Source organism: Oncorhynchus clarkii, chromosome 24 (assembly GCF_045791955.1).
Source record: "Oncorhynchus clarkii lewisi isolate Uvic-CL-2024 chromosome 24, UVic_Ocla_1.0, whole genome shotgun sequence".
NCBI classification, from domain to species: domain Eukaryota; kingdom Metazoa; phylum Chordata; class Actinopteri; order Salmoniformes; family Salmonidae; genus Oncorhynchus; species Oncorhynchus clarkii.
In genome coordinates, this window is record NC_092170.1 from 28,326,892 (window position 1) to 28,354,414 (window position 27,523).

Here is a 27,523-nt window from a genome sequence, read left to right on the forward strand (position 1 = left end):
TACAAGTGTGATCAGCCTATCTTCATACTGGACTGTCTTTGATTACAGTCAATAGGTACAGTAGATAAAACACATAGTTGTGGCATCTGGAAGTCCACTACAGAGGATATTTCTTGATAACCTCGTATTTAGCATTCTCATTTAATGTGCTTTTTTTTTTTACACAGTCCTGACACCTCAATTAACTGTTGCTGAGATATTCACTTAGGCCTACCAGAAACAATTTGAATATCAAACTCATAAAAAGTATCATTAATAATTAGCCCACACGCACTTATTTTCAAATGTCCATAACATGTGCTAATTTTAATGGCAGACAAGTTTTTTTTAGAACCAGGAAGTTAAAGTTTTCAAAGTCACACCCCCACACATACGATATCACTGAAAAGCCCAGAATGTCCTCTCAAAGGGACAACAGGACTTAATACAGTAGCTTGTATGGCCTCAGAGATGCGGACCAAGAACGGATGACCACTGGAGAGGACAAAAATGAAGGAGGATATTAAACAAAACAATAGGAGCACAGATTATATGAACACAGTTTATGTCACAGTGGACCTTTCAATTTAGCCTTTTTGAGTCTATCGTTTGAACTCATGAGATGTTTTGATTTAATTATGGCGCATCCCTTCTGTATGGCATGATGGCGGCGGATTTTGTTATCTCTACATCGCCTCTCGTTCTGACTCCCAGAGAGGGCTGAAAACGGTGTCTATTGTCCTCCCCTATCAACCCGGGCGGTTTCGACCAACCGAGAGGAAAGATAACAACCATGAACTGTGTGTCGATCGTCGCCTTACTGTCTCCTCTCTCTGCGGGCTGAGCATAGATCACTCCGGTGGATTAACCCCAACCCTCGCATCGAAGGGTCATCACGAGCATTACATCACCGATTCCCACACCCCGAAGCGTAAAATGATACCCATTTCATATTTAACGAGCGGATCTGAACACTGGTGATGACGGGTGACGCCTGGATTTATTTTTTTTGACGTCGTGGGGATTATCCAAATATATCAACAATATCAACGTAGGCTATACAATTCATCAGCGAGATGATGGCGCTTTTATGAACGGGAGATAGACGAACACTGTTATCTACATCTCTGCCTGTAGGCTCCTTTGTCTTCGTAGAGAATGTGAATGGCGAAAGATGACATGGCAGAGGTAGATTCAGCATCCAGTGGAGCGGAACCCACGCGCGGGCTGGAGATAGCGTTCCCATACGAGGAGTATGAATGCAAAATATGTTACAATTATTTCGACCTTGACCGTCGCGCACCCAAGATTTTAGAATGCTTGCACACATTTTGCGAGGAGTGCCTGAACACTCTCCATCTCCGCGAGGAGCGTCCATGGCGAATCAGCTGCCCTATATGTCGCCACAGGACGCCCGTGCCGGACTATCGGATACAAAACCTGCCCAATAATACCAAGGTAACGGAGGATTTCCCATTGTACATTGACTCTGACCCTCTGCCTCAGGATGCCTTGCCCCTCTACCCTCCTCCGTTGCACCCCGCACTCGTCGCCCTCAGGCGCGAGGAGGCATCGGGGGGGTCCACGAGCCAAGCTACCCCCTCCACTACCTTGTCCACCGCCACTACCCTCTCCCAGGACTCCGTGCGCTATGACAGCTGTCAGAGCTGCAAGCGGGTTGCCCTGACTACGGGCTGTGTGTGTGTGATATTCTCCTTTCTGTCCATGCTGGTTCTGCTCTTCATGGGCCTGATCTTCGTGCACAGTCACAGCAACCCGCCCTCGCCCGCGGGCCCCATCTGCCTGTCGGTGGCCAGCATCCTAGCCATGTTCTCGGTGGTCGTCACGTGGCTGATCTGCTGGTTAAAATATAGACCAGATCACGAGTCAGGCCGCTCGTCTGGAACGAATAGGAGGAACGCCTGATGATGAAGATGCTAATCATGATGATAATGTGATGTGTGTGTGATTACGTAAATACTGCTGTATACTAGCATAATGTCCCTCCCTCCCTTCACTTTTTGTTGTTGTTGAAATAAACATTGTCCAGAATGGCCTTTTAACAGTAGGATATAGCAAGCACCATGTAAACACCTTCATCTGCTTATTGAGTACTAAGCCTACAGTAGCCTACCATTGATAACATTCATACATGCACTTGTATGTCTACCTATGGCAGGTTTCTATGATGATGGGTAACCTTGCCTGAGACCTAAATGAACTGCCTGTCGCTCCCAGAATAGACTGGTTGATTGCTGGTTGATTGAGTTGAGGACTGTGGTTTGATAACAGTTTCCTGAAAAGTATACATCACTATGCCTCTCACTGCATGAAAACCTGTCCTCCCTCCCATCCACCTCAAGGACGCACCTGCCCATGTTATTGTAGTGTGGGCTATACAATTCCACATGAATAGGTTTGAGATTTTGTATCATGCCTATAACAGGCCCACTCATTTGAGAAGTCACTAATATATGTAATTGACAAGTCACTCATGTAAGATGTGTAAATAGTACAGTATCTGTGAAGATAGGAGAGGTGTCCTTACCGCTATTTAAATTGACATGGTGTTTAGGTTACCAAGAATAGGTCTAGAGAACAGGTGCCTGCTACATTCCTATTTTAAAAGGTCTCCGGTTTTAGGCCTACTGTACACTTGTGTACATCTCCCTGGCCTTTCTGCTGCCTGTGTAGTCAGATCATCATCATCTGCCAGGGCTCTGAAAGTATCCTCTTCCCTTCCTCCTGCCTGTCGACTGATCATCACCACCGGTCTGACAGACAGTGAAGGTGAAAGCAAGGTTCCTTCCCACCATATTGCTTTGAGTCTTGTTGTCATTCACTTCAGATCATTGATGAGAACCTTGAAGAAGGGAGGAGGCATTTCCTCCGTTTTCGATTGAGGCGCTAATTTACCCCTCTCTTTAGGTGGTTGAAGATGCACTCCAGGATCTAAAGCACAACAAATTCTTAACATATTGCACAAATGTGATTTGTAACAGTCACATGAAATAGATGACGTTCTACACAATTGGATGACGTAGTAGGCTACACAAAAAACAGATCTGTTTCGGCTGGTGAGCACCACTTTCAAAACTACTGGCTGAAATTATAGAAAAGCTCTGGAGTGCATCTTTAATTGCCATGTGCTTGACAGGTTTCCAAAGCAAACAGATTCCTCTGGCCTGTTGCCTGTGTAACCGATGTGAAATGGCTAGCTAGTTAGCAGGGTGCGCGCTAATAGCGTTTCAATCGGTGACGACACTCGCTCTGAGACCTTGAAGTAGTTCCCTTGCTCTGCAAGGGCCGCGGCTTTTGTGGGGCAATTGGGTAACGATGGGAGGCAGTTGTTGATGTGTGCAGAGGGTCCCTGGTTCGAGCCCAGGTAGGGGCAAGGAGAGGGACGGAAGCTAAACTGTTACACCTGTATGGTCGGGGATCATCAGGGGCATATTGAGAGAGTTGCCATGAGGATGGAGTAGGGTCCTCAAAGTCTGAGGCACAGTTTTTGCAATGCCTATGGAACTGAGAGACTAAAATGAGAGGGATTGGATTTGTCAATATTAGTCAATAGGCCAGGGGCATTGAAATCAGGGCCTGCTTTGCTGCACTGGTTTCCCTATAAGCAGAGACTGATTGTTGGACTCTCAGTACAATCAATGATATTAATCAAACACTTAACTACTATAGAAGGATAAATAATCCCAACAGTACTACTGTAGACCATAAGGCTTATATTTACACAGCCCTGAATCCATTTAGTTTTGTATTTACTTTCTACTGTATGTGCTCTGTGTAGAACAGACACTGTTGGGCCCTCTTCCTAAAGACGTGTCTTTTAGGATTCACATAAATAATATGCACATAGGAGATGGCTGGGATATACGCAAGTTATATCTAAGTACTTACTGCCCTAACAAATTCACTTTAACATTGCCTCACAACCAAACATGATTATGGGCCTGAGCTCTAAAGATGGCCACACCTGCTTCAATCAACCTGTTAGACTGTCAGTATAACCTTTAGAAGATGCACTTTCACCCTCTTATTTGACACAAGTAAAGGGTTTATATACTGTATGTGGTCTATTATTGTATTAATTAATTATGAATTTTAAAAAGAAAACTTGGATGTTTTTGAGTTTGTTGAAAATGTCGTTGTTGTTAAGGTACTAAAATGTATTTGCACAGATAAATGTTAGATATGTGCTGTTTAACACAGTTCAGTATTAAATAAAACAGTACTGTTTTGTGCAATGATCCTTTCTCGTAAAACTTTGAAATTAGACATGATGATAGGCATGTCAGTAAAGAATACATAAAGGGAAAGGTTAGAATTTTGGCAATGATGCCCTTTACCTACTTCCCCAGAATCAGACTTGTGGATACCATTTTTATGTCTGTATCCAGTATAAAGGAAGGTAGAGGTAGTTTTGTGAGCCAATGCTAACTAGCGTTAGCACAATGACTGGAGGTCAATGGGTATCTGCTAGCACTAGTAGATTTTGTATTTAACCTTTATTTAACTAGGCAAGTCAGTTAAGAGCAAATTATTATTTACAATGATGGCCTACCGGGGAACAGTGGGTTAACTGGTCTAGGAACAGTGGGTTACCTGCCTTGTTCAGAATAACAGGTTTTTACTTTGTCAGCTCAGGATTTGATCTTAGGGCAACAGCATGCTGTAACATTGGTTACATTGTCGGAGGCTAACAGACACCCTCTTATGGTAGACGCAACGTAGACTAGAAAAAGGGTTTCAAAAGGGTTTTTCGGCTGGACTCATAGGAGAACCCTTTTTGGTTCCAGGTAGAACTCTCTGTGGAAATGGTTCTACATAGAACGCAAACGAGTTCTACCTGGAACCAAAAAGGGTTATCCTATGGGGACAGCCAAATAATATTTTAAGTTATAGATTGCACATAGAGCATTCGCTGTATCAACATTCATACTGTCATTTTGACACTGCTGTTTTTGTAAATATTTTTGCAACTAAAAAAAATCCTGCAGGGCACCTCTACCGCCACCTCCTGGTGAACATGAGAGGGAGCGAGAGAGAGCGGGGGAGAGGGAGAGAGAGAGAGATTGGAGTTAGACGAGGGAGTTAGACGAGCTTCCCTATATCCATTCATTCTGCCCTTCCCTTGTTTTCCTTCCATCTTTCTTATTTTTACCATAATTTTCGCAGGTCAATTGACCTTTATGCATGGATGAAAAGCTGGTAGTATATGCGGCCCTGATCCAGAAGTTTGACACCCTTGTTTTACAGGATGTGGTGATAACATCTCAAAAGTTTTGGAATTTGCTAAAGCCCCCTCTGTCTCTTACCAACCAACAATCCTATTCCTCGCTCCGCATTTTCTGTTTGATTAAACATAATTTGCGTTCCCATATCCCCACTTGTCAGCGCAAGAAACGCACACCTGTTTAGACGAGGTGTTGGCTAGCGGAGTAGAACACTTGAAAAGGAGAAGGAGAGCCACACACTCTAGGAGCTCAGGTGCAATAATTGAATAACCCTGATGAAGACAGCTTGTCTTTGGAAACGTTGGTTTTTCGTTTATTAAATTATTGCATCTGAGCTCCTAGAGTGTGTGGCTCTCCTTCTCTTTTTTCAAGTGAACATAATTATAACATCCCCAAATTCCAGCATTTAGCATCAAATCAAACTAATTATGTGATAAATCATAATATGGTCACTTTATATTTCATATAAACATGTATTTCATGATAAACACTGTAAAACATCTAGAGACATAGTAAGGCATGCTTTTATATAGCTTTACTTTATAACCATCTCGGAGGTCAATCTTCTAGTTAGCCTATATGCATATCTTAATTCGATATCTTCATTCGATATGCATATCTTAATTTTTTTGTGTGAATTGTTGGTCTATAGCCTTAATAAATAAATAAATAAATAATGGTCAAATACGTTTTTATAGATTTGCCTCCGACTCTGTATACCTGATGCAACTCATTTACTTCTCATCAAGCGACATTTCTGACTTTGAATTTCATCCCCGGTAATGGATTAGACATGGAGATTCTGTGTTGCTTTCAAGAAGGCCGAGGTATGCATCATCGCTCTCTGTTTTCCTTCGTTCCTGTCACTTTTTTAGGGTACAATATCCAGTTTCAATAAATTGAATGACCCCCGAAATCGCAACGTTAGTAAATGTAAGACAAATGTTTTGCCAGAATGTCCAAGAGGGATGACACTATTATGTGTAAAGTAAAAAATCCTATCGTTTCACTAAAATGTGACTTTTTATGTTCTTAAACTAAAATATTTATAGTTAGGAAAATTGTCACAAATGATCGTTGTGCCTTTCATGCATCCAATCATCATCAATGTGATCATTGCATTCTTTATAATATGTTCTCACCAGCAACTTCATATTGGCATGTGCCAATATACATTTTCATCCCATAGAATTGATCTGTAAAAATGGTAGTTAAATACATAGGTTGTTTAGGTGAGTGAAGTATAAAGCAATACATCAATGGTTATTATAATATTTTTAGTCATCAATATTTGACCATTTCCCTTGTTCAAATAGGCTATTTAAATGTGAAGTCAATTGACAAAACTAATATTAATTTTATTGAATTGTTTTCCTCCTCCTAAGGGTTCAGTGAATGACAATAATCTGCTCTTTAGCACGTGAAATGACCCTCGTTTCCCCTGCCTATTTTCTCCCCCACGCGAAGCTATTGTCCACGCGCGTTCTAACAGAAAGACAACATTTTACGTGTATTTTCAAAGGTACGAAAGAGGCTAATGTTATTGAGGCCATCTAGTGGGATACATATTTTCTGCGTACATAAGAGAAGTATGATAGTGCTTACGTTCGATCTCCCCGCTGTGCCCTATTTTCTCCCAGGTGACTTTACGGGTTGGAGAGGTGGAGGTAAAGACATAAAGACTTGGAACATCAGGTGCCTTCCAACCAGTGGCTGTTGTCTTCAGGTAATACGTCACGTGGAGCGTGAAATCCTTCAAATACCGTTACAAGGGCACACGTTTCAGAATAATCTTTTCGTCATTAGAAAAAATAAAACAATCCTCAAAACAGTAGTCTAAATGCACATTTCCAAAATCCGGAGAGGAAGTAGCACGTCTTCAACATCAATTTGGTCAAAGCTCTTCTGTAGCTGTTATTAGCAAGGATACTGGCAGTAGCAGCAAGCATAGGCCTATTTGTTATTGATATTATCTAGGCTACATTATGCATATTATAAATATCACGGAGGCCCTAATAACAGTGTCAATATTTAATGTCCCTTTAGCCTGTAAATGTACAATATGCCCTCAGGTCCCGCTTCAAAGGTTCACCTCTTGCCACGGTGGGCGAGCTAATCCGGTTACAGCGCACCTTTGCACCTGAATGGGTAACGACCTCTGTGCTTCTGCACCGCACGCGCACCCACTTTATGTAGAACATATAAAACAGGTGATATGTGAAGAAAACGCTTACAAAACAATCAATTATACGCCTACATTATTCACCAAATAGACGAAGAGGGTGTTAATGTTACTCATTGAACTTGAAAATATCAGACAATAATAAAACAAGGCCATGGGATGAATGTATGACTAAAAAATGACATGCTTACTCCAACATCATCCAAATACCATTTCCATCCAAAAGACCATAAAAACACAACATTTTAATACGTGTGTGTTACTCTTTCTACTCTTGGGACTGAAGAAATTAAACTTAAAAGCAAACATGCCGCTAAGCAAGTAGAGTTGAGCTCCTTTAGATGAACAGTGGAGCGAAGAGGGGTTTTGTCTGAAGGTGGGGAATGAACCGTTGTTCCTTTAGATGGACAGTGGAGGGAAGAGGGGTTTTGTCTGAATTCAAAGGTGGGGAATGAACCTCTGTCCTTTTATTGATAGGGGAGCTCTAAAGAGCATGGTTACTTTGACTTCTACAATTCCCTGCACTGCAGCCAAACTTGGAGGGAGAGCGAGACAGATTTTAATTGAGAGAGAGAGAGAGAGAGAGAGAGAGAGAGAGAGAGAGAGAGAGAGAGAGAGAGAGAGAGAGAGAGAGAGAGAGAGAGAGAGAGAGAGAGAGAGAGAGAGAGAGAGACTGCAATGCCCATTCCTTGTGCGATTGCCTTACCAAGTGTCTTTTCAACTAGCAAGGCAACTATAAATAAATGCCCGACAACACAATAGTAACGTCTCTGTCAGCAGAGCAGACGTTCTTTACGGCTCTCCTGGCGTCGTACCCTGCTGGGGCGGCAGTCCCCGTCAGACGTCTCTCCTGTTGGTAGTGCGCAATCTAAAAGCGACAATAAATTCCTCGAGGTGCACTAACTTTTGCTGCATCTGTCTTATCTTCAGGCCATGGAGTGAGAACAAATGGGTGCTTGGTTCTAGGAAAATAATACCTTAAATGAAACACTGTTGTGTGTTGAGTGACGAATCAATACTGCAACATCTAAAACTACACGTATCTGTATAGTTAATCAATATCTGTGTGTGAACTTATGATCTGAAGTGATGTCACATCTGTCAATGGGATGATGAAAGACCGTTCCTCAGTTCTTTCCCAAGCAACGTCTCTGACAACAACTGAAGAAAGTTTCCTGCATTGTCAGCCAATCATTACGCACGTCCAAGAGCCGGGTCTGCCTCCTCTAAACCAATCATAGAGCCTGGATCACTGATGTGAAAGAAGTACAGCACAACTAATAAATGTTCCTCTGGGTTTTGACCATCTTCCCTCGCTCTGAACGTCTGTCAACAACAACAGCGACAACATCACTTGCATGATTCTTGATGACATCACAGATTCCACACGTATCCAAGTGCCTCTAGACTGGTAAAACATCAAGGCATAGGCGCACTCTTCAGAAGTCTACCTCCAGTTTTTCCTGGTTTGGTAACTTGGGCTCTTTTTTTCGGGAGTCGGGAGTGGTTTTTTTTCTGCCAGGACGCTGGTTCTTGTCTAGTCCAGTGGCTACGCTATCAAGGCTAACCTTCCACGAACTGGAATACAGTGCATTTTTACTCATAATTTCACCCACTGGTCAAGCTCCATCGTAGGCAGCTCCCGGTTCTCTTCTCTGGCGGGAGGTTAGCAGAAGGCATAGGGTTGTGGAGGTATGACTGCGTTGGCTGGGGCAATACCAAGAATGATGCGCCCCATGCTGGCGCAGAACTACCCCCACAGTGGCTTCCCAATGGAAGGTAAAATCAAAAGTCGAAACAACTTTTTGAGCACTGCTTGTGGGAAGATTTGGGCTTCGATGTGTAATAATTAAAGAGCGATTATTAATATAGGAAACTCTGTGAATTCAATATTGTAGCCTACACCATAGCCCAGCTCCTAAACAGAAACTTGATTGTATCCAATTGTAAAAAAAAATATTTAAACTTTCGGATTGACACTCAACATTGAGATGTAACACAATTAAATTGTAATGTTCTTTTCATGTTTCATGTTTCATTTTTCAATGTTCTTTTAATTTCGGTTATCGAATGCAAAGTGGATTGAACTGTTAACCTCGACGTTTTGATCTGGTTTATTTTGTAGTCGTTATTGACATAACTTTTTGTATTCATCTATTTGCTTGTCAACTTTTGAGGATGAAATTCTTAATTTTATAATTTCCTAATCTCTGAAAACAACGTTTTTGTTTATTTACAGAATATGTACAGGGTTATATAAGTAAGCTATACACCTCTCTATATTACATCTGAACATATCATTACTTAAGGAAACTTTTAAGGCCTTTTATTGTTACCAAACCTTTCAGTTTAAACAACTTTTATTTTTGTATTCGGCTATTATAATAATTGTTTTATTTAACATTATTTGTAGTAGCCTTGTGGTGTTATTAGTAGCCTGTGATGGAATCAATGTTAGTTGTTGTGTTGTGTCTATAGTTTATAATCATCAATCAATCTGTAGCCATTTTGTGTTTTCTTTTACGCAGTCTCTACCCCGTTAGGCCAAGGCAGAATGAACCAGCTCGGGGGAGTTTTCATAAATGGCAGACCTTTGCCCAACCATATCCGCCATAAGATCGTCGAAATGGCCCACCATGGCATCAGGCCATGCGTAATCTCCCGTCAGCTCCGCGTCTCTCACGGTTGCGTTTCTAAAATCCTCTGCCGGTACCAGGAGACCGGCTCTATTCGGCCCGGGGCCATCGGGGGAAGCAAACCCAAGGTGAGAGAGAGGGAGCACGAGTAGGTGAAAGTGTTCGGTTTTTTATTGTCATGCATTGTACTCTCCTTATAAAACTGTTTGTCTCAAGGTATGACATGTTGGGTTAAAATTTAACAAGCCACAGGTTGAAAAAGCATGTAAGAGGCGTATATTGTGTTGTTGAGTGTACGTAGACAGTGTAAGTAGATATAAGCTCTTTATTATGCCTTGATTAATTAACGATGATATGATTTGTCGTTTCTTAGCAGGGGACGACGCCTGATGTTGAGAAGAGAATAGAGGAGTACAAGCGGGACAACCCGGGTATGTTTAGCTGGGAGATTCGGGATAAATTACTGATGGATGGGATATGTGACCGGAACACCGTTCCATCAGGTAAAAGGAAATATCTGCATTCTGTCATAATTGCTGCCCATTTAAATGGGTGCAATCTTCACCTGCAGCCGTAGATTGTTCATCATCATCATGGTCACCATCATCACCATCATATATCACCGTCTTATTTATCATAATGGGCCTAATGTATTTTCCATCTCAATAACCACATTTTACCACAATAAAAATCAGTTCACTCTCTGAAAACAAAAACGTAAACAACTGCTGAAAATGATATAATTGCCATGTTGAGTTTAAGTTAAGATAAAATCATAAACATTTTTTGCAATGCAATTATTTACGCTAAAGTCAATATATGTTTCTATTTATTTGATGCTTTATCACGGTATATTAGAAGGAAAAATAAAAGCAAATGAGTGCAGATTGTTGAACTTTTATTTCGACTTTTCCAGTTTATTATGTATTAATCAGTGTTCTGTAATTTATTGTAACACAGTGAGCTCTATCAGTCGCATCATGAGGAGTAAATTCGGAGGGAAGGGAGATGACGATGATGATGAAGATGAAATCGAGAAAAAGGAATTAGAAGAACACGAACGGCGGGCCAAACACAGCATCGAGGGCATCTTAGGAGACCGATGTGAGTGCAATCATAAATAAATAAATACATTCATTAATGTTCTCTCTTCTATAGGTAACTTGTGTGAGGCAGTTACTTTTTGCATTTCGACGATCTTTTTGCCCGTCATATACAGGCCTAAATGCTTCCACAGTGCACTTTAATGTTCTTTGAAACGGTGAGGAAACCTCTCGTTTATTCAAAACTCAACAAAGATGGACAGATAAAGGTTTTCATCTTGTTTTGTGTAAGCTTATTGACTTCCATAAACCATTCTTGATAGGCTAGGCCTACATTTTCACCATGGGTGTCACCAGTCCTTACGGGTTGCCATTCATTTTTAGACTTTGTGAAGTAGATAGGCCTTGTCTGTCTCTTTAACTCTAAGTTTTAGTTGTTGTCAAGTTTTTGCTTTTCGATGCGATGGAAGCACAGGGAGTGTGTCTTCCTTTGTCGACCGTCAGAAAGTGCACTGGATAGTTTTTCATTATTTATCGACCATATCGCTCCTGCTAATGCTTGTCCCATGAGGCGTTAGGATAATTCAAACAGCAGGTGATAGATTTTGTGGGAAAGGGAGGATTGCCCCTTGTGTGTGTATGAATGTGTGTGTGTGCGCGCGTGTGTGTGTGTGTGTGTGCGTGCGTGCGTGCGTGCGTGCGTGTGTGAGTGTGTGTGAGAGAGAGAGAGAGAGAGAGAGAGAGAGAGAGAGAGCTAATGAAAAAATGAAAAAATAACGAATGTGTAACTAACTACACGTGCTTATACAAAGTGGGCAACACACGATATTTGTTACCGACAAAACATAAGATACAGGCCTCGAATCAGTCGAATGTTCTTCATAAAAAAGAATCCAATAGATTTAATCGAATAGCCTGTGCATATTCAACTTCTGCTACATATATTTATTTATATTGCATTTATTGAATTGTTTATGTTAGGCCACTTGCAGGCCTATTTACATTGTAGGACTATTTTAACATGTCTTCTTCATACTAATAACATGCATTTTCTTCGAGATGCAGATAGCCCATTTGTAATGTTTGAGGAAATACCCCTTATCAAAAGTATATCAAAAAGAACCAAAAACTTGTTCAATCCCTAATTGGCATGGTACATTCCAAAACAAAGAAATATCTTAACATCCCTTTTTACGGTTTCCTACGATTTATTATGACCAAATTCGCAGGCATTTTCCATCTTAATGCAGCTGCTCTCTGCTCTACTGTAAAATGCAGGCACAGTAAAACAAATTAGAGGAAAAGACAAAACGTCCAAATGAGTTGATCAAACATTTGTATAACAGTTCCATCCCTCACAAAGCCAGGCCTCGAGCACACAATCGGACACTTGGGGATGAACTTGGGAGACAAAGCCGCGAGAGTCCATTGAGACTGACGCTTCGGTTATGCATGGACAAAGCCTGGCTTCGCAGCAGCTTGGTCGCCATAAAAGAAGGCAACCTGTTTATAATTCAGTCAGAAAAGGAGAGGGAGCTTCCCAACAAAAGGCCGAGAAAATACATTATGAAACCGCAATGAAGGATGAATTATTCAAGTCCGTCAATAGCCGCTGCTCGGGCTAGGTCTAGAGACTGTTCACCATGGAGAAATGGCCGTTTTCACCTACAAAATGTTTCTTTTGGAGTCGTTTTAAGTCATATAAAGAAGCCGACTGCCATTCAGAACCCCTCAAGCCCCCTTTCACTCTCCCCCCCACCCCTCTCTCTCTCTCGCTCTCTCTTTCACACACACACACACACACACACACACACACACACACACACACACACACACACACACACACACACACACACACACACACACACACACACACAGTGTGTAGGCCTAACTGATATTTTAAAAACATAACTTTCAAATCAGTTTAACACGCTGATTTAATGGCGAGCTTAATTACATTTATTGATCATTTGGTACTTTTATTTTTGGACATTCAGAGCATTGCCGAGATAATAGTTTACGAAAATACAAACTGTTTGTGTATTATTATGTGCACTCGTGTTATACATTTTGTGCACAATCACATATTTTACACAATGTTTAAAAGTTGTTTACACAATGTTGAAACGTTTTTTTTTGTTGGTCCTTCTGGTTCCTGCTTTGGACACTTTTATATTAGCCTACGTTTTTTTTGTTAATGTCACCGAATAATTATTTAGGCATGTTACAAATTCCAATGCCACAAGATAATACATAATTTTTTTCTGTGTAGCAGCCTCATATCAACGACTTTGTATTATAGCTCATAAAATGACAAATATTTTCCAAAATATATGCATTTGCTACTTGATGGTTATTAATAATTTAACTCATAGGCCTAATAATTGTAGTCATTTTATTATTTTTATAAGTACAAATTGTTGCACAATATATTTTTCTTACCAATAAGGCCTAATGATATGCAATTGGCTCGTAACATGCCTCTCTGCATGGTCTATTATTAGGTCTTTGATGCCCTATTCTTGCACTCTTAAACATTAATAATGTCTTCTAAATGATTTGATATTGTGCTATGTCACATTTAATGATCGAGGGAGTGTATTAAAGACTCCTTTGGTGAATGGGGACCAATGTTCTCCCCGGAGAGGCGCGCTTGGCCTCGAGCGGTGGTCACAATGGAACATGCGCACTGCTGCAATCCTCACCCATCATGCTCTCACCCCCTTGCGCTCTCAAAATCTCTTCAAGCGGATTAAATCGATCCCTTTATTTTATTTTACTTTCATCCGGAGAGCGAACCCGCCCCTCTCCCTTGCTTTCCTACTATTTTTCTCTATGCCCGCGGCGCACATTCGTTTAATATCTATGGTTCATCTTCAGGAGTGCAATCGCTAACAAAAGAAAGTCAGTTCGTTGTAGAAAAGTCCCTAAAATGAAGTTATCCGTTAAGCCATTGACCCCTGTAATATTTGTCTTTATTTTTTGGGTTACCAATAAATGCTACATTGTTTTATTAATTCCAAAATGCAGGCTATAAGTTAATAATAATAAGCCTAATTTAGTAGCAGTTTCCGTTGTTTTGTGTCCACGTGCTCATTTGGGCTCGCTTTACCTCAGTCAGTTTGTTATCCTACTTCCATTCATACCAGTCAAATTATAATTTTAACCTAAGGGTTAACGAAAAATGTAAATTACATTTGCCACGACAGTGCTTTGACTTGAAACGGGAACACTTAACGTTTGCAGTAATATCAGTTGACTCTAACTAATGCATGGTTTAGGCTATTAAGCGTAGGTAATGAGAGTTATAATGAGGGGCATATTCCAAATAGGGTGGTGTTTTGACATGAGAACTAGGCTTTAGTGGCACTCTAGAGACTCACTTAGATGGGTATAGGGATGCCAGCAACGTAATTTCTCAATTTTTTTTAACGACTTTTAGTTTTATCGAGACCTGTGGTGTCTACTATTTTCGTGCGTTTTTTCTGTCTGGTCTCATTTGGAATTATGTTTTTACAGCCGCAATTACAATCTGAAAAATACTTTTTTTCAACGAAGCGGGTCAGACAGACATTGATGAAGTAGATGTTTGTTAAGACCATTGTTGTGCGAGGGAGGAGCACTAGTTGAGCCCCTGGTCGTTCAGAATTCATTATAATTTCCTTTAAGTGTCCACATCAAAGGCAGCTCGTTTGGATTTATTTGTCTGGGGAAAAAAACTACAGAAATGTGTTTCGAAAATCTCAAGCTCCCTAAATTGCAGCCTCGTGCATCACAGTGCCTAAAATGATACGCAAGCATATCCTCACGCGCCAAATGTGTTTGGAATAAATGCTTGTGCAGTTTGACTTGAAAGTAGATAGTAGGGCAGGCTATCTTTCTCAATTCATGTATCAGAGAAAATACTTTCCACTTAGAATTACAATAGTTGAACACATTCTGCCACTCTTCAGAAAATACTTGTCTAAATGTCCAGTCAGTGCTCCAGTCTCACTAAATGCCCCCTGCACATATTTTATATTTTGGCACAGTTCCTGCATACCATTAGCAGGGGTTGGACATAGTAGTTTCTCTGCCTTCCAGAATCTAACATTGAGTTAATTAACCCTAGAAATTGAGCTAATGACTGATAATGTACACATCGGCCCTCCCCTCTCTCCCCCTCTCTCATATTTCCAGTGTATCTTCTTAACCTTATTTGGCAAATTAAAATTACCCTGAGTAATGCTGATGATACATACAGAGGAGCCTTGTTGGTCCAGCACATTTCCATTTATACTCAGACACACACAAAATTCCCCATCTGAAAGACAAACAGTCAAAGAGGGATAACTTTATTTTGTGAAAGGGACTCCTGGAAAGGGCTAATTGAATAAGTCTGAGATCTTTGAAAACCTGCCATGGTGAGCGCAGTCATCGTGTCATAATTAGGTTTATTGAGGCACATTCCGCCAATCTGCTGCCATTCTCCCAGCCTCATTGTGCCCAGAGCCAGGCCAATAACTGCAGGACAAAAGGGAATCAAGAGCTGACAATACATGAAAGGGCCAAAAGATTTAGCTGCTTTTGTCACAGAAACTGAGCAGGACTTTGTTTGTGTAAATAAAGTTGACGAACTGCCCACTACTCAGGCTGGAGCATCTATACAATTTACTATGTGGGCACACACTGTATTAGTGCCAGGAGGAGAGAGCGGGAAGAGAGGGAGAGAGGAGGAGAGGCAGAGAGGAGGAGAGTGAGAAAGAGAGTGAGTGGGGAAGAGAGTGAGAGGGGAAGAGAGAATGGAGGGGACGGTAAATGAGAAGGCTTTGAGAGAGTATTAGGGGCTAGGTTTGTGTATTTAGTGAGAGTTTGCAGAGTTATGTTCTGCATGGTTCCTGATGTTGGATTTGTTATGTTCATCATTGTCTTACAGTGGTGCTGGAAGAGGGAGGCTGGTGAAGCGTGGAGAGATGAGGTTTTGCTATTGTGGGCATCTGGTTTGTGAAGCATAAGAGGCATTGAAGATGGAAACACATTACACACTATAGTGCAGCATAGATTCATGGTCAAGGTCCCATATCACGTTTCCATATACATCATGATGTTCCGGTTCTTATGTTTTAAGGTGTTAAAGATGCTCCCTGCTGAGAATCAGTTATCTTCACGGATTCAGTTACACTCCAAAGGCACTTTCCAAATAATGGCTGATGCAAGCATGTCACTGAAGCTTTCACACAAGTCATACGTTGGTATTTTGGAGTGAAAGTTCGAGTTGTATGTGCATTTCAAGTTAGGGAACAGAAGAATTAGGCTATAAGGAAACTCCGTAAGATGACCTGATTGATTCCGCTCCACTCATGGCACATTCCATGTACACTCCATGTACAACAGACTTCACACTTTAGTTCTTCTTTGTGATTTTCACCTTGTAAACACGATTTCACATGAAAATATCCAGCAGTAGATGATTCATACATTCATAAAGGTGGTTCATTAAAGAGAATGATAGAAAACTTGACAACCTTGACATCTTCGGTTCTTACATCTTGCGTTCTATACGAGAAGCTATGAATAATAGTCACTTCTGACACATTAATGGTTGTCGCTACGGTCTCTAGCAACGATCAAAGTAGGGCGAAGAATCTATATAGAAAATGTCCAATATGTTATTTTAAGACTTCAGAGAAACATAGAGTTAGACTGAGGTATATAGAGTTAGTGGCTATATAGAGTTTTACTGGGTCTATATAGAATTAGACTGAGCTTAAATAGATTTAGACTGAGGTTATATAGTTAAACTGAGGTTAAATAGAGTTAGTGGCAATATAGAGTTAGACTGGGTCTATATAGAGTTAGACTGAGGTTATATAGATTTAGACTGAGGTTATATAGATTTAGACTGAGGTTATATAGAGTTAGTGGCAATATAAAGTTAGACTGGGTCTATATTGAGTTAGACTGAGGTTATATAGATTTAGACTGAGGTTATCTAGAGTTAGTGGCAATGAAGAGTTAGACTGCCCTTAGACGTGGTAAAATGGCCATATACCACTGGTTACGAACGTAATTAGAACAGTAAAAATAAATGTCAGCCAATCAGCATTCAGGACTCAAACCACACAGATTGAAGTTAGGCTCAGGCTATGTAGAGTTATACTGAGGCTATGTAGAGTTATACTGAGGCTATGTAGAGTTATACTGAGGCTATGTAGAGTTATACTGAGCCTATGTAGAGTTAGACTCAGGCTATATAGAGTTATACTGAGGCTATGTAGAGTTATACTGAGGCTATGTAGAGTTATACTGAGGCTATGTAGAGTTATACTGAGCCTATGTGGAGTTATACTGAGGCTATGTAGAGTTATACTGAGGCTATGTAGAGTTTGACTCAGGCTATATAGAGTTATACTGAGGTTATGTAGAGTTATACTCAGGCTATATAGAGTTAGACTCAGGTTATGTAGAGTTATACTGAGGCTATGTAGAGTTAGACTCAGGCTATGTAGAGTATACTGAGGCTATGTAGATTTTTCCCAAAATAACATGAACATCTGATGACAGGGAATAACAGTCTGTCTGAGGAATGTGTCACTCAGTGTGTCACTGGGCACAAGGGCACAGGGGGCAAGGGGGAGCACCAAATCACTCTCACTAACCCTCGCCTCAGGCTCTCTCTTTCCCTCTCCTCTTCTCCTCTTCTACTCTCCTACTCCCTTACTCCTCCACCTCGCATAATTTTTTAAAAATAATGCCGTGCATGATGACGATCCAAGCGTTAAAACATAGTTATCTGCAACTGAATGGGGGCTCTATGCTTCATTAAAGCCTCGTTCTCCTTTCACACCCCTATTGTGACCCTCTGATATCAATTCAAAGGGCAATTAATGAATGCAGGCCAACTTTGAAGTGGGGGGATGGAGAATGAGTAGGGGCTCGGAGTTTCCCCCTTCAGCCCCTTCAGACCCTCTTGCACCCCCTTCACCCGTGATGGACTTGCCACATTCAGCCGAGCACGCCAAAAGACAGTTTGAAGTGAGTGAAAGGGTGAAAAGGCCTGTGAAGGTCAAGGAGAATGGCTGCCATAGAATAAGACCTGTCTTTATCTGATGGAAGTATTCCACCAAACAACAGCTAGAGAAAGAGAGAGAGAGAAGGGGGTGAGATATTGTTTTTACAAGAGTGTGTGAGTGTGTGTGCATGTGCAGAGGAGGGATTGGGGGTGACAGAGATGTGGAACGCAGGGCTAAGGCAACTGAATGCAGTGGTTGAACAAGGAAAGGCAGACAGGGAGTTGTCAATCACTTGACTGAGGTAGGGGCATAAGGCTCTGGACAGGGCAAGGGTAGGGGCATAAGGTTCTGGACAGGGCAAGGGTAGGGGTATAAGGTTCTGGACAGGGCAAGGGTAGGGGCATAAGGCTCTGGACAGGTAGAGGCATAAGGCCCTGGATAGGGCATGGGTATACGGTTCTGGACAGGGCAAGGGTAGGGGCATAAGGCTCTGGACAGGGCAAGGGTAGGGGCATAAGGCTCTGGACAGGGCAAGGGTAGGGGCATAAGGCTCTGGACAGGGCAAGGGTAGGCGTATAAGGTTCTGGACAGGGCAAGGGTAGGGGCATAATGCTCTGGACAGGGCAAGGGTAGGGGCATAAGGCTCTGGACAGGGCAAGGGTAGGGGCATAAGGCTCTGGACAGGGCAAGGGTAGGGGCATAGGGCTCTGGACAGGGCAAGGGTAGGGGCATAAGGCTCTGGGACAGGGCAGGGGCAGTGGTATAAGGCTCTGGACAGGGCAGGGCAAGCTGGGAGGGAGGGAGTTCACCTTGCTCTCTATAGTAGAATCTAGAAACTGCAATTTCATATTTTTTAGGAACTATAACTTGTTGTTACTATACTATTACCTTGTTATTAACATTTCATTACATGGCGTAATGTAAAGCGCTACCAACAGTCAAAGATAACAGAGCTTAACTGAGTCGTATTGAGTTAACTCCCCAGTGGTCAGTCAGTGCCTAGCTCTCTCTGCTTGTCAGACCAGGCTAAGTGGGGTCAGAGGTCAACATAGTATCATTCTACATCATCCCTACAGGAAATAGGGTTACAATCATATTTGGTTCAACATGGCAGGTAACAGCTTCCTGTTGTCCTGCCACAGCACAGACTCTCATAACTCTTATTGCTGTCTACAAGTTTTCTGTGTAGAGGTTTTCTGTTCAGAGATTTTCTGCGGAGGTTTTCTGTGTAGAGCTTTTCTGTCCAGAGGTTTTCTCTGTAGAGGTTTTCTCTGTTTAGGTTTTCTGTCTAGAGATTTTCTGTCCAGAGGTTTTCTGTCCAGAGGTTTTCTGTGTGTAGGTTTTCTGTCCAGAGGTTTTCTGTCTAGAGATTTTCTGTCCAGAGGTTTTCTGTCCAGAGGTTTTCTGTCCAGAGGTTTTCTGTCTAGAGATTTTCTGTCTAGAGGTTTCCAATGTAGAGATTTCCTGTGTATAGGTTTTCTGTCTAGAGGTTTCTGTCTAGAGGTTTTCTGTGTGGAGATTTTGTGTCTAGAGGTTTTTTGTCTAGAAGTTTTCTGTCCAGAGGTTTTCTTTGTAGAGGTTTTCTGTGTATAGGTGTTCTGTCTAGAGGTTTTCTCTGTAGAGGTTTTCTCTGTTTAGGTTTTCTGTCTAGAGATTTTCTGTCCAGAGGTTTTCTGTGTGTAGGTTTTCTGTCCAGAGGTTTTCTGTCTAGAGATTTTCTGTCTAGAGATTTTCTGTCTAGAGGTTTCCTGTGTAGAGGTTTCCTGTGTATAGGTTTTCTGTCTAGAGGTTTCTGTCTAGAGGTTTTCTGTGTGGAGATTTTGTGGTTCCCAAACTTTTATAGTTCCGTACCCCTTCAAACATTCAACTTCCAGCTGCACCACGGTCAGCGCACTGTGAAATGTTGTTTTTTTGCCATCATTGTAAGCCTGCCACACACACTATACAATACATTTATTAAACATAAGAATGAGTGTGAGTTTTTGTCACAACCCGGCTCGTGGGAAGTGACAAAGAGCTCTTATAGGACCAAGGCACAAATTATAATATAATAATAATCAATAATTTTACTCTTTTATTTAGCCATCTTACATATAAAACCTTATTTGTTAATCGAAAATTGTGAATAGCTCACAACAGGTTAATGAGAAGGGTGTGCTTGAAAGGATGCACATACAGTGGGGCAAAAAAGTATTTAGTCAGCCACCAATTGTGCAAGTTCTCCCACTTAAAAAGATGAGAGAGGCCTGTGATTTTAATCATAGGTACACTTCAACTATGACAGACAAAATGAGGAAAAAAAATCCAGAAAATCACATTGTAGGATTTTTAATGAATTTATTTGCAAATTATGGTGGAAAATAAGTATTTGGTCAATAACAAAAGTTTATCTCAGTACTTTGTTATATACCCTTTGTTGGCAATGACAGAGGTCAAATGTTTTCTGTAAGTCTTCACAAGGTTTTCACACACTGTTGCTGGTATTTTGGCCCATTCTTCCGTACAGATCTCCTCTAGATCAGTGATGTTTTGGGGCTGTTGCTGGGCAACACGGACTTTCAACTCCCTCCAAAGATTTTCTATGGGGTTGAGATCTGGAGACTAGCTAGGCCACTCCAGGACCTTGAAATGCTTCTGACGAAGCCACTCCTTCGTTGCCCGGGCGGTGTGTTTGGGATCATTGTCATGCTGAAAGACCCAGCCACGTTTCATCTTCAATGCCCTTGCTGATGGAAGGAGGTTTTCACTTAAAATCTCACGATACATGGCCTCATTCATTCTTTCCTTTACATGGATCAGTCGTCCTGGTCCCTTTGCAGAAAAACAGCCCCAAAGCATGATATTTCCACCCCCATGCTTCACAGTAGGTATGGTGTTCTTTGGATGCAACTCAGCATTCTTTGTCCTCCAAACACGACGAGTTGAGTTTTTACCAAAAAGTTATATTTTGGTTTCATCTGACCATATGACATTTTCCCAATCTTCTTCTGGATCATCCAAATGCTCTCTAGTAAACTTCAGACGGGCTTGGACATGTACTGGCTTAAGCAGGGGGACACGTCTGGCACTGCAGGATTTGAGTCCCTGGCGGCGTAGTGTGTTACTGATGGTAGGCTTTGTTACTTTGGTCCCAGCTCTCTGCAAGTCATTCACTAGGTCCCCCCGTGTGGTTCTGGGATTTTTGCTCACTGTTCTTGTGAGTAAACCTCTAGACAAAAAACCTCTTGACAGAAAACCTCTAGACAGATTAATGAGAGAGAGAGAGAGAGAGAGAGAGAGAGAGAGAGAGAGAGAGAGAGAGAGAGAGAGAGAAAAATACTACTTGCACAATTGGTGGCTGACTAAATACTTTTTTGCCCCACTGTAACTCTGCAATGTTGGGTTGTATTGGAGAGAGTCTCAGTCTTAAATAATTTCCACACACAGTCTGTGCCTGTATTTAGTTTTAATGCTAATGAGGGCCCAGAATCCACTCTCACATAGGTATGTTGTTGCAAAGGGCATCAGCGTCTTAACAGCTCAATTTGCCAAGGCAAGAAACTCTGAGCGCAGCCCAATCCAGAAATATGGCAGTGGCTTCTGATTAAATTACATTTTCACAGAACCGCTTGCTGCAATTTTGATGAGGCTCTCTTGTTCAGTAAGTGGACTGGAGGCAGGGCATGAAAGGGATAACGAATCCAGTTGTTTGTGTTATTCGTTTCGGGAAAGTACCTGTGTAATTGCGCACCCAGATCATTCAGTTGCTTCGCTATATCACTTTTGACATTGTCCGTAACCTTGAGTTCATTTGCACACAAAACATCATACAATGATGAAAAGACCTGTGTGCTGTCCTTGTTAATGCAGACAGAGAAGAGCTCCAACTTCTTAATCATAGCCTCAATTTTGTCCCGCACATTGAATATAGTTGCAGAGAGTCCCTGTAATCCTAGATTCAGATCATTCAGGTGAGAAAAAACATCACCCAGATAGGCCAGTCGCGTGAGAAACTCGTCATCATGCCAGCGGTCAGACAAGTGAAAATGATGGTCAGTAAAGAAAACTTTAAGCTCATCTCTCAATTCAAAAAATGTGTCAATACTTTGCCCCTTGATAACCAGCGCACTTCAACTGTATGTTGTAAAAGCGTTACATGGTCGCTGCCCATATCCTTGCATAATGCAGAAAATACACAAGAGTTCAGGGGCCTTGCTTTAACAAAGTTAACCATTTTCACTGTAGTGTCCAAAACGTCTTTCAAGCTGTCAGGCATTCCTTGGCAGCAAGAGCCTCTCGTTGGATGCTGCAGTGTACCCAAGTGGCATCGGAGAAACTGCTTGCATGAGCGTTACCACTTTTAAGCCATCACTACAGATACCAACACATCTTGATCTTCAAGTCCATTTGATGTCACAAAGCTGTCCAGTACTTTAAAAATATCCTCTCCTGTTGTCCTGGTTTCCAGAAGAGGATGTCTTCCTTATTGCCCCCCGATAAACATAACGGACATATACCAGGAGCTGTGCCAGGGCCGTCATGTCCGTTGACTCATCCAGCTGTAATTCACTGGCTTGTATGCGAAGCAGTAATTGTTTCAGAACATCTCCTGTCATGTCACTGATGCGTTGTGAAACAGTGTTGTTTGATGAAGGCATTGTCTGTATATTATTTTGGGCCTTTCCCCCCAGCATTGTTCCAGCCATATCCGTGGCAGCAGGAAGAATTAAGTATTCCACAATAGTTTGGAGCTTGCCTGTCCTAGACACTCGGTAGCTCACCATATAAGACGCTTCTAGACCCTTCTTATTAATGGTATCTGTTACTTTTATACATGTCTTACTACTCGAAAGTCGTCTTTATTCTGGATCAAAAAACTCCCGTGGCTTATTTTTCAAATTGACATGTTTCGTTTCTAAATGTCTGCGCAAGAGTGAAGGTTTCCAGCGAGAGAGTAACGGTGAATGTGATTGGATGTTAATTATTTGACTAGGCTACCTGTATTTGACATTGTGTTGTTATTTCACTGATCACTAGAACACTCTGAACACACATTTTATTTTTGGCAGTGAAACGAGGCTTCTCAGGCGACAGAAAAAAAACCTCACCCAAATGTATAGCTCCGTTGGAAAATATAAATGTACTGTTTGAAAATGTGAAGATTTTTATAATGTGATTCACAATTTTATTCGGTGTAACCCCAATGGCATTGTGCGTACCCCTACCTCAGTTTGGGAATACCTGGTCGAGAGGTCTCTTGAGGTTTTCTCTCTCTCAAGTTTTTCTGTCTAGAGGTTTTCCTTCTAGAGGTTTTATGTCTTGAGGTTTTCTGTCTAGAGATTTTCTGTCAAGAGGTTTTCTATCTAGAGGTTTGCTCTCTTGAGGATTTCTGTCTGTCTCCCCCCCCCCCCCCCCTCTCTCTCTCTCTCTCTCTCTCTCTCTCTCTCCCTCTCTCTCTCTCCCCCTCTCTCTCTCTCTCTCTCTCTCTCTCTCTCTCTCTCTCTCTCTCTCTCTCATTAATCTGTCTAGAGGTTTTCTGTCAAGAGATTTTTTGTCTAGAGGTTTACTCTCTAGAGGTTCTCTCTATATAGGTTTTCATCGTTTGAGGAGAGCTTGGTCGCTTTGTCTTCTTCACTCTTTCTTTTTGTGATGCTTGATGAGGTTATGATTTATTAGTTATTCATCTCTCTCTCTTTTTCTCACGCACACACTCTCTCTCGCTCTCTCTCTCTCACACACACACACACACACACACACACACACACACACACACACACACACACACACACACACACACACACACACACACACACACACACACACACACACACACACACACACACACACACACACACACACGTTGACAGTGCAGACAAACACACAGCGCTCTTCACACACTCTCAATTACAGGGCAGCTGTAGAGGTCGGGGCTCCTCCTTAGCAAGTCAAGTGAGCACCCCCCACCTTCTTTAACAACATGGTAGAGGCGCAGATGGGCCCATAAGCTGTCGGTTAACCATTATCCTTCAGTCCTTCAGGCATCTGCCCAGTCTTCTATGTACTGTTTAATGCAGTTGGGCAGTCACTTAGTCCCCCGGCCCCTGAAAAGGACCAGCGTCACTCCCCGCCCAAATAAATGCTTCATTTGTTTCCTCTGCCTTTTGTTTTGTTTCGGAGGGGGGCACATGTCACTGACTCAGTTACCCTCTTCATTTACCAACCACCCCAAGAGAACTTCCATGGCTGTACCCGCCATCCGTCCATTAACCACCATGAGAAGGTTGTGTAAATAGAAACCCATATGGTCAGCCACCCCACCCATCCACCAACCCACCATGCCCAAAACTGAGCTCCATGCACTCAGAGCACCCCTCCTCCATCTGTGGACATTTTAAAGCCTTTTTGTCCCCATTCGCAGTCCCCACAAAACCAAGCCGATTTCCAGGAGCACAGTCTGTTTCAGTTAAATCCTCTATTCTTTACCAACCACGGGAATGGAGGGGGGGGGGGGGGGCTCAGGTTGTTTAGGCTCAGGCTGCTATCTGCTGTGTGCCTCTCAGGTTGTTTTGGCTCAGGCTGCTATCTGCTGTGTGCCTCTCAGGTTGTTTTGGCTCAGGCTGCTATGTGCTGTGTGCCTCTCAGGTTGTTTTGGCTCAGGCTGCTATGTGCTGCGTGCCTCTCAGGTTGTTTTGGCTCAGTCTGCTATGTGCTGTGTGCCTCTCAGGTTGTTTTGGCTCAGGCTGCTATGTGCTGCGGGCCTCTCAGGTTGTTTTGGCTCAGTCTGCTATGTGCTGCGTGCCTCTCAGGTTGTTTTGGCTCAGTCTGCTATGTGCTGTGTGCCTCTCAGGTTGTTTTGGCTCAGGCTGCTATGTGCTGTGTGTCTCTCAGGTTGTTCTGGCTCAGGCTGCTATGTGCTGTGTGCCTCTGTACTGTGTGCCTGCTCCGGAGGTCCCAGTCCAAGCCAGGCTTCTTCTCTGGGTCTCTGAAATTCAGATAGCTTTACCCTTTTAAGGATTGCACTGTGTTTTGGGGTTTTACAAACTGGCAAGTCTACAGGTCCAATCCCACACATACTGTAAACCACTCCCCTCACAGTTGAAGTCAAAATAAATGGAAAAGTAAGTTTGAGAGTTTAGCTAGAGTATATACATTTTAAGACACAGTTTAAGTATACATAGATATGTGTGGTTGGTGGATAATTTGATTGCAAAGGCTATTCAGCAGTGCCATATAAAACACATTCATCCTGTTATACAATTCTTTATTTTTTAATTATGTTGGTATGTTGCTTTAAATATGTTGGTATGCATTTGTTTGTAATGTTCAATGTGAGTGTATGAGTGAGAGAGTGTATGAGTGAGTAAGTGAGTGAGTGTAGGAGTGAGTAAGGGTGTGAGTGTATGAGTGAGTGAGTGAGGGAGGGAGGGAGGGAGGGAGGGAGCGAGTGAGGGAGTGTATGAGTGAGTAAGTGAGTGAGTGTATGAGTGAGTAAGGATCTGAGTGTATGACTGAGTGAGTGTATGAGTGAGTGAGTGTATGAGTGAGGGAGTGTATGAGTGAGGGTGTGTATGAATGAGTGAGTGTATGAGTGAGGGAGTGTATGAGTGAGGGAGTGTATGAGTGAGTAAGTGAGTGAGTATATGAGTGAGTAAGTGAGTGAGTGTATGAGTGAGTAAGTGCATGAGTGTATGAGTGAGTGAGTGTGTGTATGAGTGAGTGTATGAGTGTATGAGTGTGTGAGTGCATGATTGTATAAGTGTATGAGTGAGTGTATGAGTGAGTGTGAGTATATGAGTGTATGAGTGAGTAAGTATGAGTGTGTGAGTGCATGATTGTATAAGTGTATGAGTGAGTGAGTGAGTGAGTGTATGAGTGAGGGAGTGTATGAGTGAGGGAGTGAGTGAGTGTATGAGTGCGTAAGGGTGTGAGTGTATGAGTGAGTGAGTGTATAAGTGAGTGAGTGTATGAGTGAGGGAGTGTATGAGTGAGGGAGGGAGGGAGGGAGGGAGTGAGGGAGTGTATGAGTGAGTAAGTGAGTGAGTGTATGAGTGAGTGAGTGTGTGTGTATGAGTGAGTGTATGAGTGTATGAGTGTGTGAGTGCATGATTGTATAAGTGTATGAGCGAGTGTATGAGTGAGTGTGAGTGTATGAGTGAGGGAGTGTATGAGTGAGGGAATGTATGAGTGAGTAAGTGAGTGAGTGTATGAGTGAGTAAGTGAGTGAGTGTATGAGTGACTAAGTGCGTGAGTGTATGAGTGAGTAAGTGAGTGAGTGTATGAGTGAGTGAGTGAGTGAGTGTATGAGTGAGTAAGTGAGTGAGTGTATGAGTGAGTGAGTGTGTGTGTATGAGTGAGTGTATGAGTGTATGAGTGTGTGAGTGCATTATTGTATAAGTGTATGAGTGAGTGTATGAGTGAGTGTGAGTGTATGAGTGTATTAGTGAGTAAGTGTGAGTGTATGAGTGTGTGAGTGTATGAGTGTGTGAGTGCATGATTGTATAAGTGTATGAGTTAGTGTGAGTGTATGTGTGCATGAGTGAGTAAGTGTGAGTGTATGAGTGTATGAGTGAGTAAGTGTGAGTGAGTGTATGAGTGTTTGAGTGAGTGAGTGATTGAGTGAGTGAGTGAGGGTGTGTATGAGTGAGTGAGTGTATGAGTGAGGGAGTGTATGAGTGAGGGAATGTATGAGTGAGTAAGTGAGTGAGTATATGAGTGAGTAAGTGAGTGAGTGTATGAGTGAGTAAGTGCATGAGTGTATGAGTGAGTGAGTGTGTGTATGAGTGAGTGTATGAGTGTATGAGTGTGTGAGTGCATGATTGTATAAGTGTATGAGTGAGTGTATGAGTGAGTGTGAGTATATGAGTGTATGAGTGAGTAAGTATGAGTGTGTGAGTGCATGATTGTATAAGTGTATGAGTGAGTGTATGAGTGAGGGAGTGTATGAGTGAGGGAGTGAGTGAGTGTATGAGTGCGTAAGGGTGTGAGTGTATGAGTGAGTGAGTGTATAAGTGAGTGAGTGTATGAGTGAGGGAGTGTATGAGTGAGGGAGGGAGGGAGGGAGTGAGGGAGTGTATGAGTGAGTAAGTGAGTGAGTATATGAGTGAGTAGGTGCGTGAGTGTATGAGTGAGTGAGTGTGTGTGTATGAGTGAGTGTATGAGTGTATGAGTGTGTGAGTGCATGATTGTATAAGTGTATGAGCGAGTGTATGAGTGAGTGTGAGTGTATGAGTGAGTGTATGAGTGTATGAGTGCATGATTGTATAAGTGTATGAGTGAGTGAGTGAGTGAGTGTATGAATGAGTGCATGAGTGAGTGAGTGTGTGAGTGAGGGAGTGTATGAGTGAGTAAGTGAGTGAGTATATGAGTGAGTAAGTGAGGGAGTGTATGAGTGAGTAAGTGCGTGAGTGTATGAGTGAGTGAGTATGTGTATGAGTGAGTGTATGAGTGTATGAGGGTATGAGTGTGT

At 42.2% G+C, this 27,523-nt stretch overlaps 2 protein-coding genes across 3 annotated transcripts in view; both read left to right on the plus strand.

Annotated features, from left to right (window-relative positions):
* Positions 1-488: 488 nt before the first annotated feature.
* On the plus strand, positions 489-3,789 carry LOC139382737 (RING finger protein 228-like). Its single transcript, XM_071126848.1, has one exon. The coding sequence runs from the start codon at positions 1,144-1,146 to the stop codon at positions 1,903-1,905; it is 762 nt and encodes a 253-aa protein (XP_070982949.1). The 5' UTR covers positions 489-1,143; the 3' UTR covers positions 1,906-3,789.
* A 4,919-nt stretch (positions 3,790-8,708) lies between these two features.
* The window catches only part of LOC139382318 (paired box protein Pax-3-like), a 45,820-nt gene continuing 27,005 nt past the window's right edge, over positions 8,709-27,523 (plus strand). Inside the window, exons 1-4 of one of the 2 annotated variants that reach the window (XM_071126234.1) lie at positions 8,709-9,186; positions 9,936-10,171; positions 10,417-10,546; positions 11,004-11,147. In XM_071126234.1, the coding sequence (XP_070982335.1) occupies positions 9,102-9,186; positions 9,936-10,171; positions 10,417-10,546; positions 11,004-11,147 (595 nt within the window). In that variant the 5' untranslated portion in view covers positions 8,709-9,101. The remainder of the gene's footprint in view (positions 9,187-9,935; positions 10,172-10,416; positions 10,547-11,003; positions 11,148-27,523) is intronic. The other variant, XM_071126233.1, reaches the window with a different exon arrangement.